The following is a 19841-nucleotide window of genomic DNA, read 5'->3' as shown; positions in this document are numbered from 1 at the left end:
TGTAGCTCCTGTAGGTTTCATGTGGATAAACGAGTCAAACGTATTAACACTAATCAGAACAGCATATCTCCAAATGCACGCATACATGTGTGTGTGTTAGACATTGTTTTATTTTTTACTCATTCTTTACTCACTTACAGATTGAATGAAACTTAAGAATTTATAAATGGAGCAATAATAGAGTAAAATTGTTGACTTTAGGCTGTCAAATCATAAATGGGTACGTCAGCGCATAACCTACGTTATCGAAGAACTAATTGCCATAACGCTGAGTGACGTCACCCCTGCCGCGCCCTGATTGGCCAGAGCACTTTGCGGTGTCACGGTGCGTCTGCTATTTACCTGAAAAGGTAATGCGACATTTGGTTGCTAACCGCAGCCAACCGCAGCTGGTTCTGTCAACATGATAAACAATGTCATTTTCATCTTGGCTGAATGAGATCGTTGTGGTCGCTGTGACCTGTTAATCAGCATCATAACATATTAAGAACAAAGTACTGGCCATATTTAACGACAAGGTGCAAAAAGTTAAGTTATGAGCTGAGGTGAAATCTCGAGTTTGAGCATTGTCTGGCGTGTACCACTGGTGTCCTACACCAGATCAATTCCTCCGTCAGTTCTTTTCAGAACTGCTGGACCAGCCCCGCGTTGTATGGATGAAAGTTTGTTTTGAGAAACCACATTCTTCAAAGAATCCTGTTCCAAAAGGCTCAAAAGCAACAAGGTAATATTGGGTGCTGGTAAAACTGAATCAATGACAGGATGTTTATTCTCATTAGGTTTAGTTATTTATTTGATGTTTGTGTATTGTTCTGCTTTTTAATTAATTTGTTATGCGATAGAACAAATATGGAAGCGACAGGCGGTGATGTTGTCACTGAAGTGGTGTGTCTGGAGTCAGACCTTCAGGATGGACAGTAATATCACCAAATAACCTTCTTTAGAATTAAACATTATTCAGTATAATTACACCTCAACAATAGTTTCCTTTGTAACCGAATGTCTGTTTTTGCAATACAGAATGAAAGAGGTTGAGGTTGGACAACAAAAAGTCCTGCTGGTTCGTAATGAAGGCAGGTTTAGTGCTGTGGGTAGTCTGTGTACACACTTTAGGGCTCCACTGATCAAAGGTATGCGACAACAGTTGTTCAGTTGTGTTTTTATTCTTCAGTTTTCTTTTTTTACATTATAGGCCATGAGAATAAAATGTAAGTGTACATTATTCTATATAATACTTTTCCATGCAGTTTTATTGGTTTATATCCTTGTTGGATAGGCTTCAAATAGGCTTGTTAAGTTATTGTAATTAATTCTAATTCAGATATGCCACTCAAAGCAGGCCTGCTGTAAATAATCTCTCATGCATTGAAATTCAAACCTGCAATTCAACACGTTCAGTAATTCTATAAGCTCATTCGCTGTTTGGATGAACAGGGACTTTGACAGGGAACAGAGTGAGGTGCCCTTGGCATGGAGCTTGTTTCAACACCACGACTGGAGATATTGAGGAGTTCCCAGGTCTGGACTCTTTGCCCACATTCAAGGTATATCTGAGAACAATAACCCTGTGAAACATGTGCCTGGTGGTTTTAATTAATTTCTAACTATATTTTTCATCCTCAATTAAATTTTTTTAAGGTGAAAGTTGAAGAGGGTAAAGTGTATGTTACTGCAAATAAAAAGGTTAGTTTTGCTACCTCCTTGTTTGCCGGATCATCACATTTGTATCAAACATTCAGAGAAAGTTCAAACATTCAGAGAAAGCATAGAAAGCACAGAGAAAGCAAATATACCAGCGTGAGGCTGGTGTGTGCTGTCGTGATGTTTCTGCTCCGTTCTCATATCAGACGCTGACCAAGTGTGTTAAGGAAATGAGCTGCAGAAATCCTGGAGTCTGTCACACGGTGCTCTTGATCGGAGGAGGTGAGGATTTGAGCTTTGAATATATTTATATATGAATATATTTCAAGCCGAGAATAAGTCCATGACTGCACAGAGATTTTGGCAAAACCAGGAGATCACATGAATGTATTGCAATTGGCTAGTTCTCCGTTCAGATCACCATCCTTTCCTGTTGTTTGGGAGGGAACCGCGAGGGTGATGAAGTGAGTTTTGATTAGTCAGCAATAATATTATTTCAAGCAGTGAAACCCTGTGTGCAGTGTGCACTGGGAAAATTCAGTGTTGTACTGCCTTAAGGGCATTTTTCCTTTGTACATGATATTTAGCCCTCATACTCATCTGATCTTCTTGACAAAACTTGTAGTTAGGTGTTGAGCTGGTTTTTCAGACACAGAAGAAAGTATTTGTCTGGTGTTTGTGAAAACATACAAAAAAAACGGGACTGGTGAGTGTATATCCACTATAGACAAACCTGAAATATCAGTGGTAATGTTCTTTGGGCTTACAGCAGGGCACATTATATGAGCAATGTAAGCTTGTTTAATTTTAAATGATCATTTTAGTTTTGAAAAATAATGTAATTAAAATTGAATGGGGGGTGTATGAAGTTGTGATTTGTTTGTTTCTTTGTTTACAACCTTTTCATGGTTATTTTTTTTATTCGTTCCCTGTGTATTGCATTGTTGGTGTGGTGTGTTTTCACAGGTCCAGCTTCTCTGCAATGTGCGGAGACCCTGCGACAGAACAACTATGGTGGGAGAATTATTATGGTGACTAAAGATAAATACCCACCTCTAATCAAGACCACGCTGAGTAAGGTAAGAACCTCGGCAGGAACGTAGATCCAGCCAGCGTAGCCCACGCCGTAGTGGACGCTCAACAAAGTCTTGCAAAATGACAGAAGAGTGACAAAAATAGCAATTTTTCCTGTTTGCACTTTATGAGAAAACTCGTTTTCTGTTACATGCTTTGTATGTTAAAGGTTTTCTGTTACATGCTTTGTATCTTAAAGGCCATGAATATAGAGGTTGAAAAGATTTTCCTTCGACCAAACGATTTCCTTCAAAAGCATGGCATTGAAGTTTGGACACAAAAGGAAGTAGGTGGAGACAGTCTTGTCATCATGGCGTTCCCCTAGAGGCGTATGCATGATGAGGGAGAGGGCCTCAGTTACAACCCACCTGTTGTTCATGTTCAATCATTATTTTCCTTTACAGGTGGTATCTGTGAACACAAAGAAGAAAATGGTAACTCTGTATGATGGCACCAGTCAACACTATGACCAGCTCTTGGTGGCTACGGGAGCTAGGTCAGACCCCATCTTTGTGTTTCTTTTTCTGCCATTTTTGTCTTCTTTGTATGACGACAGCTGGTGGTTTTGGTTGTGTCGTATAGAGCTAGGAGCATTCAGTGTCCTGGTGCTGAGCTGGAGAATATAAAACTGCTACAACACTACAGTGACGCAGCTGCGATTTATCAGCTAAGTGTGGACAACAAGGCGGTTATCATTGGAACATCTTTCATTGGTAAAATCTGCAAGTCACCAAAATCAGCTCTGTTTGGATATTTTTTACTGATTCGAAAGCATTGTTTTTCTATTAATTTCCAAAATTGGCCTGTTTGCATCTTAAAAAAACATTTTTTAATATATATAACACAGGAATGGAGGTAGCAGCATATCTGTCTGACAAAGCAACCAGTGTGGCAGTTGTTGGCAAATCCAAGCTTCCTTACCAGTTTTCACTGGGAACAGATATTGGGAGAATGGCTATGCAGGTGAGTGTCTGCAGGTTGGTGTGTGTGTGTGTGTGTGTGTGTGTGAGATTAGCTGTGAAACCGTTCCTGTTGTACAATCCTTTTTTTTTAAAGCTACTAGAGGAGAAGAACGTGAAATTCTACATGAGTAACGGCGTGGCCAAGATTCGAGGTGAAAACCGAAAGGTAAGACAGAACAGATCAAACAGTCTTGCTGGTGTGGTAAAAACTGAGCACCGCCACTGACGAATCATCGTCTGATTTTGCAGGTCAAAGAAGTCGTGCTGCAAAACGGGGAAGTCCTGCAAGCGGACGTCGTCATTGTGGGAGTTGGTAAGTACTCAGGACAGACTACAGCGGTGCATCACACCGTCTCCGTGCACCTAAGTGCTCGTCTTGTGTTAGGTGTCATCCCGAATTCTGACTTCCTGAAGGGGACTACAGTGCAGCTTGATGCGTCCGGTGCTGTTGTTGTGGATAAGGTAAGGCCTATCACATGCAGTACGCACACCACTGGTTCGTCTGCAGTCATTCAATAGGTTTGAAATGTGTGTGTGTGTGTTTTGTCTGAAGTTCATGAAAACGAATGTCACCGACGTCTTCGCTGCTGGAGACGTGGTGTCTTTTCCTCTTTGGCTCTGTGGCGATAAGAAGGTCAACATTGGACACTGGCAAATGGCACAAGCACACGGTACACACACACACACACACACACACACACACACACACACACACACACACACACACACACACACTTTCAGTCATGAAAGAAAATGTGATGCCAAAGCTGGTTTCAGCTCAGACTGTAAAATAACAAGAAACAGTATTAATAAACTGGAAAATTAAATGACAGATTTTATTTACTGATTTTATTCTATGCTTAAGGGAGAATTGCTGCTTTAAACATGTTAAATAAGAAGACTGAAATCAATTCTGTGCCATATTTCTGGAGCGTGCTGCTTGGGCAAAGTATCCGATATACAGGTGAGCACATGAGATGGATTTTACTTTTAAAAATGAAACACATTTTCAAACACATTACCATCGTCATCATCATCATGATTATTATTAATAATTATTATTTGGATTTGATTTGTCTTTGTTTTTTTTTTTTTGTTGATGCAGGTTATGGTGAAGGCTACACAGACATTGTTTTCAAAGGCAGCGTTAACAACAGAAAGTTTCTTGCACTTTATATAAAGTAACTGCAAAATATCTCACTACTCATTACCTTGTTAAAGTGTCAGTGAAAATGATACAGTACATTTTGTTACTATAACCATTCTCTCATCTTTTTTTCTATTAATAATTTAGGAATGATGAGGTTATAGCAGCAGCCAGCATGAACTTTGACCCTGCTGTATCAAAAGTGGCAGAAATAATGGCAAGAGGGAAGAAAATTACAAAGTCACAAGCTGAGTGAGTTTACTATTTCGGCAAAATTAAATATCTTTGGTGTCCCAGGACCTAAACTCCTTTTCCACTGTACATTAGGCAGGGTTATTGGAAACACCCTCGTCTAATTCACCTGCCATGTGTAATACTCTGCATATGCAGTTAATACACTTCAGTCTTGTCCATACCACAGAGGTTTGCACAGTTAGAGGAAAAAAAATGTGTATTTACTTGATAAGGATGACTTTTGCATTTTCCTCAGTGTATGGTAATACTATCTGCTATCTGATACTAAGCATTATTTTGTAATAATGATAGTAATAATAAACCTTAAACTTTAATTGAGAAAGTAGTGTGTCAGGAGTTCTATGAAGGTGTCTAACTTTAAAATTACTTAAAGTAATTATTATAAAATAAAAGAAATGAACTGAGCTGTCCTAGAGGAAGAAGGGAGTGTGATGACGTAAGAACGGTAATGTCCTCCCCATTGTCTCTCCTACTACAGCTGTCTTCTGTGTGGAATCAACTCTTCCTCTGTTCACAGGCTCCAGATGGTTCACAATCTTGCTGTCCGTCATCTCACTCATACCCGCTGCTACCACCACAACACACCAACACCAACATCACCACTGGCTCCCTGTCAAATATCTAATGCAGTTTTAAGATACTCCTACTCGCCTGTAAAGCTTTTAGAAATGTGTTCCACACCCATCTGACCTCCCCCACCCTCACAACCCCACCCTCACAACCCCACCCTCACATTCTCGGGTCTTCCTCCGCCTGGTATCTTGCTGTTCTCCCCACCAGCGTTCACAGCTGGGGCCATTGTGCAACATTCAGATGTGCTCCTCGCCTCTCTAACTCTCTTCCCCCTCTGCTCCGACTGTCTGCAATGCTCTCCATTTTTAAAACAAACCTTAAACATCTTTTTTTCACTTGCATATAATATAGCTCAAACATAATCGCCTCTTTCATCTGCCCCTGCTCATGTCGTGGTTATGTTGTGTGCTAATGTTCTATATTCTGTGTGTGTTCTTCCTTGTATGTCCAATAATGTATTTCATGTACTTATTACATACATAATTATTATTTCAGTTGGCTAATGTAGATGTAAATAAGGTTTTTTAATAGTAAGTAGCTCAACCTCCTACTTTTGACCTGATTGAAACCTCAAATGTATTCTGCAGAAATGACACTCAACGTTCACTGCGTTGTCTGGTTTCACAGATCGGAGGACCTCAGCTGGCTGGAGAAGAAACATCCTCAGACCTAACGTCTGCTGAACATCTCCCTGTGGGTTCCTCTCTGCCTATACATTTGTGTACTTTGTATTGTCCTTAAATACTTCTAGGTTGAAAACATTATCTGGACCCAGGTTCATTACTTTAGACAGTAGAACTATTTCTGAGAAGATGTGCAACAACTAAGTAAAGTACCGGTACTTGTATATGTATTGGAACAAATTAGATTAAATTGAATTATTTTCCATATTAATTATGTATTTAATACATAACTTCCTTAAATATATTTTTATTATTCTACAATGATGCATATATTTAATGTAATTCACGAACAGTTCCTATTCAAAACGTAGTTGTTAGTGTTATTGCATTGAGCATGTTTCCAATATATTGGCATTTTTTGTTATTGAAGTTGTTGATTTAGTTTCCCTTTTCCACAGTTTTTCAGAAAGAAATGGTATTCATAGTTTGAATAGTTTGTACCATTTAACAAAGTCTAAAGTGCTGTTAGAAACAATAAAAATGTGATGTCAAAAAGTCAGGTTATCATACATTAATGGTAATGTTTTGTAACATAATAACAGTAGCCACCAGTAAGTAAACCATGAACAAAGAGAAACGGTGTTTTATAACACAAATTTTATTTAACACACCCTCCTCACCTAAATTAAGGGCTTGACAGTGTATTTCCACTGTACAAGCAATAAAGCAAAGGAAGTGATTATTTATTTCTAAATTTTGTTTGAAAATGTGTATGATCAGATTTGTCTGATTGACTGATATATGCGTATATACGTCTGTCTGTGTGTTTTGAAAGTACTGTCTGTCCAATAAAAAATTAACATTTCAATTTCTAATTCACTTTTTCGGACATATTAGGACATTATATTAAAAACATATATACGTGGAAATAAATCAAAAGCATTAACAAACGTAAAACATAAGCTATGTGGTTATATATGAAAGTAAATATTAAAATATGTACATTTATTTGCACGTAATCTTCTTTATACTTATACTTTATTTGTGTTCTCTGTCAAATAACAGTTATATGAGCTCCATTGGGTTTAACCCAAATAGTTTGACTCGGCGTATTTTGGAAAGTTACATGCAAACTGTGGTGGAGCGCTCGCAGGTGCCCGGATGTTGTCGGGTTTTCAACATGGCGAGGTGGATTTAGCCAGTCGGGCTAATCTTCCAATCGTGCCCAAGTCGAAAAGGACGTTAAGAGGAATTTATGAAGTCGGACCTGTAAAAGAAACCTACATTTAATAACGGGTAACTCGAAAGTCGTTTAATGTTCAACTGGTTTATTAAGCCTCGTTTGTTCGATGAAAGAAAAAAAACTTTAAGCCAAACAACTAGTTTCGGTGAGTTCTGTGTTTCTAGGCTACATAAATATTAGCTAACGCGGCTAACTAGCCAGATAACGCTCGCGCGCATGGCGCGTCCCCAGTTAGCCTAGCCTAGCCTAGCCTAGCATAGTAGTAGCACAGTCGGCTACATTTCGAATGTCGCGAGCACGTTAGCATAAATGTAGCTAGCTAGCAAGCAGATAATCCAACGAAGTAGTTTTCTTTTGGCATTTTGACTCATGTTATTCAGTTCTAGCCACATAACGTTGGCTAACTAGCCAGCTCCACATTTAGCTCAACATAGTGAGTATAGACGGGTACGGCTAGCGCGCTAGCTAACTAGTTAGCATAATTAGCTAAGCATCTTAGCTAGGTTAGCCACCGTCTCGCTAATTAGTAACTTTTTGAGTGACGTTAAAGTTACGTTTAACCAACAAATGCTAAATGTTTTTTATTATAAATGCGGATTAATGTCTAACTTTTCTATTAATTTGCTGTCTACGCAGTTCAGAAAGTAGCCGGCTAGTTTCATCGGGATGTTTGGATTAAGATTAGCCTGTTAGCTTAGCGTCAGCTAGCATAACTTGCTAGCCTGCCAGCTAAAGTTTCGTGTTAGTTTTTACATTTCGCGACGTTTTTGCTACAGCTCGAAAGTTACTAAAACGTTGGAGTCGTTGTGTGTGTTAACACCGTTGATTTCTAAAGTCGAGTGTAAACGACTCCCACTGGCCAAACGGCCATCTAGATGCGTTAAAAGCGCAAATATGCTCGCTATTTGTTTCGGTTGACCGCATCTCACGCCGAGTTATGAGTGTTGTACACGCCGGTGGTGTCGGCGGGGTCCTGGGTACTTTACACACACATTCGTGGTTGAACTGTTCACACTTGATTGTCACTTTTAAAACTTGTACAAGTGCGTCTCTCTTGGTGTCTGTATTTCTCAGATAAGTGACTTGAAGTCAGTTTTTTATGTTCTTGGGAAGACGATGATCTGTGTGATCATACTGTGTGTCTCGGAGTTAGTTGTTGGGCTTGGATTGTATCCAATCCTGCTAAACCTTTAGCTAATGTCCTGCCAGAAAAAAAGTAAATTCCTAAGATTACTAGTTGACTAAGTCCTTCAGTAAAAAAATGTTGACATTTTCCAGGTTTTTGGTTTAGTTTATTTGCTCAGTATTGGCAGAATCTAGAGCTTTGCTCCATGGTGTAAGGAGATGGTCATAACTAAGTATGAAGGTAATTTATGCTTTGAGTAGTGCTGGATTGGCAGTAGACCAGTGTGCTGTAATGCTTTGCCTCCCCCACTTTGAAGGGGCTGTTGCAGAATTTATTGATCTTGGCAACACCATGCACAGTCAGGTACCTTTCCCAGCTGTTTAACCCTATTATGGGTTTTGTGAATTCACTGCCTTCAGCAGGCATTGTGTTATTGGCTTGCACTTCAGACGGCGAGAAGCAATGTGTACACAGCGTTTGCTGAGTCTGGGATGTGGTCGAGTTAAAGTCCTTACAGCTGCTGCCCAGCTCTCGTATGGCATGTTGACTTTGTTCCCCGCTGCATAGCAAGAGAGGAGATGCTGGTGGTTTGGCTGGGTTATGTAGGCGTTACCCTGCATGGTTCTATGGGTTTCTCCTCATTAATGTCAATTTTTCAAAGTGTTGGAGATAACTGCTGATTAACTATCTTCATAGGACGTAGAACGAAGAATAATGTCAGACCACTAATAAAGTAAATGAAAAATGGCCAGTCTGTGAAGAGACCATTTGAACGTACACGGTAGCTTCAGGTTATCAGGAGAGTCTTGGAAGCCCAGGAACAATAATAGTCTCATTTCTCATTAGCGAGGTGACCAGTGGATGTTTTCTACAGGAACAGTATGTGGCTATGGCCCATCTCTGAGGTGCTGACCACAGAGGCGTCTTTATCACTGTTCACCAGTGCATAATGGTATGTCAGCTGTATGCCATGCTCAGCTAGTTTGGATGTCGTACACCCCCGTAACATCCTGGTTTCTTCCAGGAAGCAGAATGTGATACAAGGTGCACATTTCTTGCAAATATGTGGCACGTGCATGCCTTTATTTCATGGCTGTGTTTATCTGTGGTGCACGTAAAAGGTTTTAATGGATAAGTAGGGCACTTTTTTTTGCGGAGGTGTTTTAACTGATGCCGTCTCTTCCGTCCACTCTGTTTGTTTGTTTTTGGGACACAAAGAGCTTTCAGTGGGAACACCTGCTCCTGTTCATCATGTCTGATGAAGTTGTCCTGTCAGCTGTGTGGGTGGCTGGGTGTGTGTGTTCACACAAACACACACTCTCTCTCACACACACACACACACACGTACAGTGTAGAGGATGTTACAGAACCTGTAGCAGTATTGGGGTGAATCGTAGAGTAAGTTTTTAGAAAAGGGGAAGATCCTTTGACCGGCTTTATTTGGCCTCGTTTTGACCCATCATTTTGTCGTTTTTGACATTTAGTGTTTGTTCTTCTAATCACTGCTGTGATTAATTGAGTCTGATTTGTCAATATATTCAAACATCTCTTCAACATTTAGTGTTTATTTAATCTGGTACAACGCCCTCTTAAGGAAATATGAATGAATTCATCTTGCACTAAGAATCATGTGACCAATGTTGGGGATTTACGTCCCTGGTCCTGCAGACTGTGTGACGTCATCCTCTTCATATGGCATCTCTAGGCTGATGGATCTTCAATGTGCTACTTGTAAAATAGCATAACAAATTCTAATTTGGATTGGATTTTTTTTTTTGTACAATAGATACTTTATATTTTTAAATTCAGTTTTTTTCTGAAAATCAAGGTACAAGATTGTGAAATTGTGTGCCTCTCAACTGAATGTTTTGTTTGGGTGTCCCACAGTAGTTCTTTTTAGCTAAAGTGTTTAGTGGCTTAAGGAATGACCAGCATATGTGTCATCAACAACTTTTAATGGGGTTTTGCGTCATTGCTTCTCATGAAATACTAATTCATATGACCGCACATTACTGTCAGTCTAAAAATATATTTGTACTGTTTTTGGCATTTAAAGACTAGCTAGAGGAAACGGAACAGAAAAAGAAACTAAAGTCTTCGGCTTGTCTGAATTTGTTGAAGCGGTTTAGCCTTTCTTGCCAGATGTCCCTCCCAAATATGTGCTTCATATTTGATCACACCCTTCCCCGAACACCTGAGAAGAGTGATGGCTTCACGCTGGCCCTGCGACCCCTGACCTAGACCTTGTGTCCTCGTTGGCGTCGTTGCGAATTATCCGATCGCACTTCAAAAGCTGCCGGCATTCTGAAAAATGCCTCTCGGTTCAGTCGCACTGCAGTCTGGCAGTTTGAGTGGGTTTTTCCAGGCCTGACCTGTCAGGGAGGGTGGGAGTCCTCCGGCTCCTATTAGGGACCAGTGTTTGTCTTCAGGGAGCGTCTGTGAACCCTGCAGTGAAAACGGGTGCGTTTAGCTCGCTAGATCTGGCCTGGCGGAGAGAAGGTCACGCTACAGCACACGTTCAAATGCCTTTAACTTTGATCTTGATTTTGTGTTGTCAAAGCTAAATAGCTGTCCTAAAAAATCATTAAAGGTTTTATTGTAGCGAGACGTTCTAACCAGTAGATTTGTCTGCCGTTATCACGGTTCACAGTGACGTGGTTGAAGAAAATTGCATCCAAGAATCCTGCCATTCCTTAAAGAATGTTTTTCATGGCAGCAGCTCCCTTCTCTACCCTTAAAGCATGTAGACAGAGCACATGATTGCTTACGCCCCCCTCTCTGCCAGACCACGCCCCCTCCCCACCAGACCACGCCCCCCTCTCCTCCAACTCACTCTCCTCCTCTTTCCCCCCCAGTGCTGATGCTCTTCTGGAGCCATGTTCAGCAAGAAGAAGAAGCAGCGTATCCAGATCTCGGCTCCTTCCAACTTTGAGCACCGCGTGCACACCGACTTCGACGAGCAGGAGCAGAAGTTTGTGGGCCTCCCTCGCCAATGGCAGAGTCTCATCGAGGACACGGCGAAGAGGCCCAAACCCTTCATCGATGCCACGGTCATCACCACCGTGGAGCCACGCAAGGTCAGACTGTACGCATGAGTTAGAAGGCAACTGGAATAAACTATCAGTTATTAACATATGAGCTGAAGTAAACTATTGTTGCTCCAATTTAGTGAGCAGCTAGAGATCCAGTAGGTCAATAAGACTTTAAGACCAAGTGGATAAGACCGTTTGAGATCTGCGTGGTCAACCGAATTGGACTGGTTCGAAACTGGGTTGTTGTTAAGTCAAGGATGACGGTCCTGTCGTGGTACGTTGACCTCTGCCCTTCCCTTTATCGCAACGTGTGCTTTATTTATTTTCAGACCATCGTGCGGGGCAGCAAGATCGGGGTGGACGGCTCTCTGACGTGGCTGCTGGACGAGTTTGAGACCATGTCGGTGATCCGCTCCAACTCCCTGCGACGGGGCAGCCCCCCCACGCAGCCTCGCGGGGACTCGGTCTCCTCCGGCCCGCAGGAGAATGGCGAGCACCCCCCTCGGTACCAGTATGATCGTCCTGACCGCGCCGGGGACGGCAGGGACAGGTACAGCTTCAAAGAAGAAAAAAAAAGTTTAATTTATTTATTTACTGTTTTTGACACGTTTTTTTGTCCTTGCACGCGTGTGTGTAGAGAGAGATCTCGTCAAGAACACCAAGGTCCTGACCCCCGACAGTCTCAGCGTCCAGCCCGGGCACCCAGAGAGGACGGGCGGCCCCAGCAGCAGCCCCGCGGCCAGGAGCCCAGTCGGCCCCGGGACCATCCGCCCGCCCCGCCTCCACGAGAGCGCGACAGAGCACGCGACCATGAACGAGAACCGCAGGAGTACCGTGACCACGTGGCCCGGCGAGATGATGCCAGCGACAGACGGCCCAAATCGAGCTACACGAGCCAAGACGGCAGCCCGCAGTCCCCGCGGGACAAGAGGCCGCTGTCTGGACCGAACATTCGCACCCCTAACCTGCCTGTTACAGACGGAGTAATGAAGACGGCACAGCAGAGCCGTCCGTTCAACACTTATCCCCGCACAGAGAGTGACACGGCACGAAGCCCCAGCACTCAGGTTAGCTGTAAACAAACTCACACGAGACTACAGCACTCAGGTTAGCTGTAAACAAACTCACACGAGACTACAGCACTCAGGTTAGCTGTAAACAAACTCACACGAGACTACAGCACTGTCACTTTGCAGTAAGTACTTTTGTACTTAATTTTTGTGTGTGTATGTGCGCAGGACTTAAAGCCGGGCAGAACTCATGAATCTCCCCAACACAACGGCCCCTCCGGCGGGTCTAGTCGCAGTGGCGGGGGCAAGGCCGCCTCCCGGGGGGAGCCCCAGCAACACCACGCTTCCCACCCAGCCCTGGGTCCCGAGCCCCCCACCAACCAGCAGCTCCCTGCCGCTCCCAGACCTCCGGCGCCCTCCGGCCCTCCCCAGCAGGGCCCCTCCCCGCAGAGGGAACCCCAGCGGGTCTCCCACGAGCAGTTCCGCGCCGCCCTCCAGATGGTGGTGGACCCCGGGGACCCGCGCACCTACCTGGATCACTACATCAAAATCGGCGAGGGCTCCACGGGCATCGTGTGCATCGCCACGGTCAAGAGCTCCGGCAAGCTGGTGGCCGTGAAGAAGATGGACCTGCGGAAGCAGCAACGGCGAGAACTCCTCTTCAACGAGGTGCGGGAGACGCGTTTTTGTTCCAGGCGTCCCGCTCTACTGTGTTCATCGAAAAAATCCATCATATCTTCTGACCTTCTGCTTATCGAGCTGCTAATGGGGTGTAGCTGGTCAGGTTTTTAAAATTCAGAAACAGAAGTCGAGTCACGAGTCTTTAGGCTGCAGTCCAAGTCAAGCTCAAGTCAATACCAGGATAAGTTTTGGGCCAGGAGATAGGAGATAACTATTTTATACACGACCTTGAACCCCCCGTTGTTGGGCCACCCACTTTAGTGTTGTGATTTTGTCCATAATGTCTTGAGTTGGTGGAACGTTTCTCACATGAACTTTGCTTCCTTGAAGGTGGTAATCATGCGAGACTATCACCACGAGAACGTGGTGGAGATGTACAACAGTTACTTGGTAGGAGATGAACTCTGGGTTGTCATGGAGTTCCTTGAAGGAGGTGCACTGACCGATATAGTCACACACACCAGGCGAGTGTTTCTTATAAACAAGCTTTACTGTTTATATTTGCTAGATTGACCTGCAAAACATTTTTGTTGTTAAAATCACTTAAATATGTTGCTCTTTTACTAATTTTGTCATAATTTGTTAATAGATGTTAATTTAAATCACCATATTGACTTTACTCCACAATACTTGTTGGCAATTTGCAATTATTTCCCTCGTATTCTAATATGTTCCATGCATTAAGCAACTGTGAAAAGTCCACCACTAGGTGGCTGCTGTGAGCTGGATCTATCTTCATTTCTTGCCATACTAGTAGCCCTCTCAATGTAGTGTGTGTTTGTGTGTGTGTGTTTGTTTCAGGATGAACGAAGAGCAGATTGCCACCGTGTGCCTGTCGGTGCTGAAGGCCCTGTCGGTCCTACACGCCCAGGGCGTCATCCACAGGGACATTAAGAGTGACTCTATTCTTCTGACACATGATGGCAGAGTGAGTGTCTCACTTTACCTTCAGAGCCTCACTTCTGTGTCCGTGTGTGTCTCCAGTCTTGTTTAATACCTGCAGTACCTTTTTTTGCTTTTGTGTGTGTGCTGTCTTCAGTGCATTTATCTGTACAAGACAAGCACATCACCCGCATGTCGTGTGAGCTGTGCCTCTGGGCAAAAACTCCATCATCCAGTAAATCCACATCTAAGCTTCAATCAGCATTTAATGGTGGTGCCAGGCGTTCTTGTTTGCCCCCGGGGGTGAAGAGCGGTGTTTCACAGAAAGGGTGGTTTATATGTTGCAGCAAGAGAAGAGGAAGTTTTCTTGGTAAACGACGGCTTGTTTCTCGTCAGCACTTTGTGTTTGCTTGCTGTTCTGTCTTTCGTTTCCTCATATCACGTTAGACAGGACTGTTTATACAGGCCACTCTTTTCACTGCACCAACTTGGAGGTGCAAAGTCCAGGCACTGCAAAGCAATGATGTTTTAACGGAAAAGAAGGCATAACCTGGGGACAGAATCTCAGTAATGTGGCTGTTTGCCAGGCGTTTCCTTAATTTGGTGGTCGGTCATTTTTACTTGGCTTGGTCTTTCAGAGATGAGGCGGTCTGTAGCTCATGACTTGCAGACGAGCCCGGTGATGTTCTCCGCACACACCACCCATGCAGCTGCTGCACATTTAGTCCTCACATTCTCTCATCCATGTTTCTAAGATGGTCACTTGTATTTAACAGCACAGGTCAGGTCTTTTTTTTTTTTTTTTGCCGTGTGTCATGTGCAGTGGTGCCCATCAGTTGAACATGCAACGAACCCTATTGACTAACTTGGAAATAACTTGTTTGACATCACTGCGTGGTATTACAGCACGGGTGATGTCGGGGTGGGAAGTCACCGTCTTGCTGCATCGTGACCGTTTTAATCTCACGGCTCAGAAAGGATAAAGAGACGTGGCGTACCGGGAAGTGATGTGGTCGGATGTGTTCATTTTACAGATCAACACATTGACGTCATTTCGGTATAGTACTCAAAAAGAGCAGTGAGGCGGTGTAAAGGATTACACAGCCTTGTTCTGGGCCAGGATGTTTCATTAATACTCACTTTGTACCATAATGCACATTGTTGCTTCATCCTCCCAGGTGAAGCTGTCCGACTTTGGCTTCTGTGCCCAAGTCTCGAGGGAGGTCCAGCGGAGGAAGTCGCTGGTGGGGACGCCGTACTGGATGGCACCAGAACTCATCTCCAGGCTGCCCTATGGGCCAGAGGTGAGATGGTTGTGCCGCCATGTTCCCCCCCCCCCCGAGTGGCTCTCTGGGAGCGTGCTTGCTTTACTTCACCGGGTCCCGTTTAATTGCAAGTAAGAGGGTAACTGCGATTTCATCCAAAGTGAAACTTCTCCCACAGGTGGATATTTGGTCTCTGGGTATTATGGTGATTGAAATGGTCGACGGAGAACCGCCGTATTTCAACGAGCCTCCGCTCAAGGCCATGAAGATGATCCGAGACAACCTTCCCCCCAAGCTGAAGAATCTCCACAAGGTCGGCGCTTCTTAACGTGCGTCTCAGAGTTTTAATTTTGTGCGCTTTCCTGGCGGGGCCGCTGTCTCACGCCGCTCCCCTCGCCTCCCGTAGGTCTCGCCTCTGCTCAAGGGCTTCTTGGACAGGATGCTTGTGCGGGACCCCGCCCAGAGGGCCACGGCACAGGAGCTGCTCAAACACCCCTTCCTCAGCAAATCGGGCCCCCCCTCCTGCATCGTGCCCCTAATGCGACAGAACCGTATGAGATGAGAACGGTGGGGTCTCCCTTCCAGCGGGAGCTGGACCTAATGGACTCTCGGCCAAGCTCAAAGCGACGACCGTTTTAAGGTCGGAGACCTGCAGAGTGGTCGTCGTGTGCGTACAGCTCGTCTTTCTGGTGAAGCATCTGGAAGAAAAAAATTGGACCAGTTGTAGGTACTGTAGATACTGTGTTTGAGTTGACGGCTATAGAGAAGATCGAAAAGAGAGAAGGAAACCCTTTAAAAAATCACTGAAGAAAATGGCAAAACACATTTATCAGTTATTGTATTGCCCTTTATTGCTCCCCCCCCGAGTTCCTTTACTCTGTAAAGATTCCACTGCCCTCCTGCTGTTAAGCACACTCTTCCACACTCACACTTCATCTTTTGCACCTCAACCACTTGCTTACTTTATATTGGTTTAAAGAGTAAAATAACTACTGACAAAGCTGTTTTTACTTTATCAAAAAAAAACACTAGGCTTCTGTAACACTAGACTAGGTAAACACTGGAAGTGTGCTGTTTTTATTAATATTTTCTAGTTTTATTTTTCTGTGTAATTTATATATATATATATATATATATATATGTTTATATATATATAAATGTTTTTTTCTTGTTTTTTTTTTACGTTTGGTGACGGTGGATACATTTCCAGCACTGTTATGAGATTGAAACTGCATTCCTGTGAATTTTTTATTCCAGTACACACAAACTTCTTTAACAAAATGATGAGCCTTCCATTAAATTTGTTTATTTTGGGGGAGGGGGACGGTTATGTATTTAAATGTGATTTTGAAGGCTTTGTTTTTCCAAAAAAAAACCCACTGTGTCTTCATGGCACTGACTGTTACTGCGGTCCTGCCGCTGGGAGCCGTGTAAGAGAGTGCCTTGAAGGTTCTCCTGATCCTCTCACCATGTAGGCCGGAGGACTGTGTCCTTCCCGCTGCAGTAACTCTTTAGGAGATGTCCTGAAAGACGGAGAGGGAACAGGACTACATGAATGTGAAGCCTCACCCCGGATGTCCGTACCCACTCCTGAGGGCCCCCTGCAGAGCTGCCTCTCTTTTTTACCCTCTCCCATAAGTCAAAGGCTTGATTCAACTGGCACAAGAGTGCCGATCCAGTCCCAGAACTGCCCTGGCCTGGTGACCTGTGTAACTGGGGCAAATTAGTGAAGGAGCCGGACCGGAGTGGTTGAGCGCTGACCCAGCTGGTCATACGGCAGGCGCTATTACCCGCGACTGCTGTGTAGAGTGGCATTTGAACACTAACGTGAAGCGTTCTTCCATTAAAGCAGGTCCATACGCACGTAAGCACAAATTGGTTGATTCTCACAGCAGGTCTTTCTGTAGAGCCACCAGTGCCTTGGTCTCTAATCCTAGGAGAACAGCATCTTAGCTTGCACCTGGAGAGCAACCAAAGACATGCCGTTCAGAGAGTGAACCGGGGCTAAGCCACTAGTAAGCTGGTATTACACATCAGCCCAGACATTTCAAAATTGCACACTGCATTAGTACATGACACTATACCGAGCTTTGTTGGCATGATACTGTGTATTTGCCTGTTCCATCATGCAAGCTTAAGCTGTAAGTGGATCGAGTTCTGATTCACTTTGATAATACTTGTTAATCTGTTGATGTTTGGATTTGGTTGTGTAGACCACTTGGGTGAAAGTTTAAATATTCTAAATCGAATGAGTAACTGCACACTATCGGAGTTTTAGTCTCACCACTAGTTTGACATTTTTAATAGTTATTTGAAATTCTAGAAAGTGGTTAGAACGAAGAGGTAGTTTTATAATGTACATATTTTGTGAGATGTTTTAAATGATCTTTGCTGATGACTTAACCTCTAATTCTCTTTAATCCAGTCTTTAGTCACAAATGTTAAAATACATCTTATCGACAGATATAGTAAACAATGTATTTTTTTAACTAGCAGTACATGTTTTAACATCGGTGTTTTCCTCACGTCGGAGTGCTCCAATTTTCTGGAGGTGGATCAAGAAAATGACAATCAGCCTACCGAGAAAAGGTCGACATTCTAACACTGGGATGGTGGTAGATTTGATGTTTATGAACGGAACGATTTCGGTGACGAAATGGCATCGGTAGACATGCATGGCTCATTTAAACGCTGTTGTTGAAGGTTCTGTTTAAATTGTAAAGTTTGCAGAAGCAAAAAGAGGCTTTGGGTCCATGTGTCGCACTTTTAGACACTTCTACAGGAACACAGCCTTACTGCATGAACAGTCCTTAGATCTGCACTGAAACTAAATAAATAGCACATGCTTCCGTGTCAGTAGGACACTACAGGGTATGTGTGCATGACTTTTGTACGACTACAGCAAATTACTTTTAGTTTCAGCATGAGGCCATGTCCTCACAACCACAAGCCCCTTTTTTTTTCCTAAATCTGACAATGGGGAAAATGCTGTATGCTATAAGAAGCTTGGCTGAATCTATATTTGTATGAGATTGTGTTGGGGAAAACTTGTAGAAGAAACTAGCTCTCTTTTAACACTAAGGGGGTATTTGTAATATATCCAGATTTTTGACAGTGTTAATGAGGTACATCTACAATATCAATGTCTGTTTGTTTTGTGGATGCACTGATGGGAAACTGGGTCAATGTCTTCATTTGCCAACACTAAATGTGGTAGATGTGATCTAGCTAAACGGGCTCAGAAGCTTTGTTTGAAAATTCCATCCCACACTATAGGTTGCAAGGCATTTTGAGAGTGGTATAATAATCAAATCTGTAGTATGAATGGGTTCATTAACGCTTGTGTATTGTGGGCCAGTTCATAAGACGTGACCAAACGACGCAGCAGCGCTGTGGTGTGTGCTGGGACAGACGTGGTACTGTTTCTGAGGTGCGTCCCCAAAACTGCATCTCCTCAGATCCGGGTTTGCCATTGCCACAAAACCCACTAATGGATCTTGCTTCCCCGTGCAGACAACATCGAATGTTAAAGACCGGTTTCTTGATTGCATTTTTAAACAATATTCATAATTGTATTCTTGTCAACTTGTAGTTTGTAATTTGAAGAATCTGTTTGTTTGATTAAAATTTTAAATGGATTTATGAATAAGAATTCCCTTTGATAGATTTTGGAAAGCTTGTAAATGATTTAGACATTAATGTCTTTATTTACCAAACTCTTGATTTTAGACTAACTTCCTCAAGCAGACGCTCGGTGTGCTTCCCTAACTGTGATTACTACTGTGGCTCATGTACGTGTGCAAAATATCAAAGAGTTCAGAGTTTGTTTTATTCTGTTATCTGTTAAATTTCACTTTTGGTAGAAAAATACCAGTTCTCTCCATGATTTGTGAATTGTAATTGTTAAAAAGGAGCTTTGCATATGTTCTGACTTTGAAAATACATTTTCCTCCCTCATAAAATTTCCCCCTTTTTGCTGTGTATGTATTCTGTGGTGGTTTTGTTTTTCAGCCCATCAGAGTAGGTTTATGGTTAACTGAGTACTCTACACACTGGAATGTAGCACCAGTCTAAATAATAACCCGGACACTATGTTGTGCTGTTATTTCTTGGAAGGGTTTCAGATCTCATTATCCTTAGAAACTAAACCTGTTGCAAGATAAATTTTTTTTTTTTTTTTGTCGTACATAAAGTTCAATTTGGTTATTGTGTCATTTGAAGAAAAACTGTCCCTTTAGGACCAAGTAAGAATGTTCTCATTTTGTTTGATTTCATAGATAGACCTAGATTTTACAGATATAAACATGAGGACATGTCGATTCCCGGT

At 43.0% G+C, this 19841-nt stretch overlaps 2 protein-coding genes across 5 annotated transcripts; both read left to right on the top strand.

Annotated features, from left to right (window-relative positions):
* The first annotated feature begins 349 nt into the window (after positions 1 to 349).
* Positions 350 to 7136, top strand: aifm4 (apoptosis inducing factor mitochondria associated 4). 2 transcript variants are annotated; one of them, XM_076976010.1, is made up of 20 exons: positions 350 to 724; positions 843 to 917; positions 1021 to 1130; positions 1435 to 1544; positions 1639 to 1683; positions 1848 to 1923; positions 2608 to 2720; positions 2915 to 3001; positions 3120 to 3211; positions 3298 to 3428; positions 3563 to 3678; positions 3772 to 3843; positions 3927 to 3990; positions 4063 to 4139; positions 4231 to 4348; positions 4543 to 4641; positions 4783 to 4858; positions 4972 to 5076; positions 5597 to 5732; positions 6280 to 7136. In XM_076976010.1, exons 1-20 carry the CDS (start codon positions 657 to 659, stop codon positions 6391 to 6393), a joined length of 1884 nt encoding a protein of 627 aa, XP_076832125.1. In that variant the 5' UTR covers positions 350 to 656; the 3' UTR covers positions 6394 to 7136. The 2 variants fall into 2 exon arrangements, with proteins under 2 accessions (XP_076832125.1, XP_076832126.1); XM_076976011.1 differs by lacking the exon at positions 5597 to 5732 and having other exon boundaries at positions 351 to 724.
* Positions 7137 to 7419: 283 nt separating this feature from the next.
* pak4 (p21 protein (Cdc42/Rac)-activated kinase 4) lies at positions 7420 to 19495 on the top strand. Of its 3 annotated transcripts, none has more exons than XM_076976006.1 (10): positions 7420 to 7571; positions 11500 to 11721; positions 12006 to 12226; positions 12314 to 12743; positions 12915 to 13355; positions 13698 to 13831; positions 14169 to 14295; positions 15428 to 15553; positions 15693 to 15827; positions 15921 to 19495. In XM_076976006.1, the coding sequence occupies exons 2-10, from the start codon at positions 11521 to 11523 to the stop codon at positions 16074 to 16076; spliced, it is 1971 nt and encodes a 656-aa protein (XP_076832121.1). In that variant the 5' UTR covers positions 7420 to 7571; positions 11500 to 11520; the 3' UTR covers positions 16077 to 19495. The 3 variants fall into 3 exon arrangements, with proteins under 3 accessions (XP_076832121.1, XP_076832122.1, XP_076832123.1); XM_076976007.1 differs by having other exon boundaries at positions 7436 to 7663; XM_076976008.1 differs by lacking the exon at positions 7420 to 7571 and adding an exon at positions 10481 to 11104.
* The last annotated feature ends 346 nt before the right edge of the window (positions 19496 to 19841 follow it).

This window comes from Brachyhypopomus gauderio, chromosome 16, assembly GCF_052324685.1.
Source record: "Brachyhypopomus gauderio isolate BG-103 chromosome 16, BGAUD_0.2, whole genome shotgun sequence".
NCBI lineage: Eukaryota > Metazoa > Chordata > Actinopteri > Gymnotiformes > Hypopomidae > Brachyhypopomus > Brachyhypopomus gauderio.
This window is presented reverse-complemented; position numbering and strand designations above follow the sequence as displayed.

Bases quoted from the DNA above. Each gene is read 5' to 3' on its own strand.
- aifm4 (XM_076976010.1), top strand. From the start codon at position 657: ATGAAAGTTTGTTTTGAGAAACCACATTCTTCAAAGAATCCTGTTCCA. The intron at 4,349-4,542 runs GTACACACACAC...TCTATGCTTAAG, and splicing joins GCAAATGGCACAAGCACACG to GGAGAATTGCTGCTTTAAAC. The intron at 5,733-6,279 runs GTAAAGCTTTTA...CTGGTTTCACAG, and splicing joins TAAGATACTCCTACTCGCCT to ATCGGAGGACCTCAGCTGGC.
- pak4 (XM_076976006.1), top strand. From the start codon at position 11,521: ATGTTCAGCAAGAAGAAGAAGCAGCGTATCCAGATCTCGGCTCCTTCC. The intron at 11,722-12,005 runs GTCAGACTGTAC...ATTTATTTTCAG, and splicing joins CCACCGTGGAGCCACGCAAG to ACCATCGTGCGGGGCAGCAA. The intron at 14,296-15,427 runs GTGAGTGTCTCA...TCATCCTCCCAG, and splicing joins TTCTGACACATGATGGCAGA to GTGAAGCTGTCCGACTTTGG.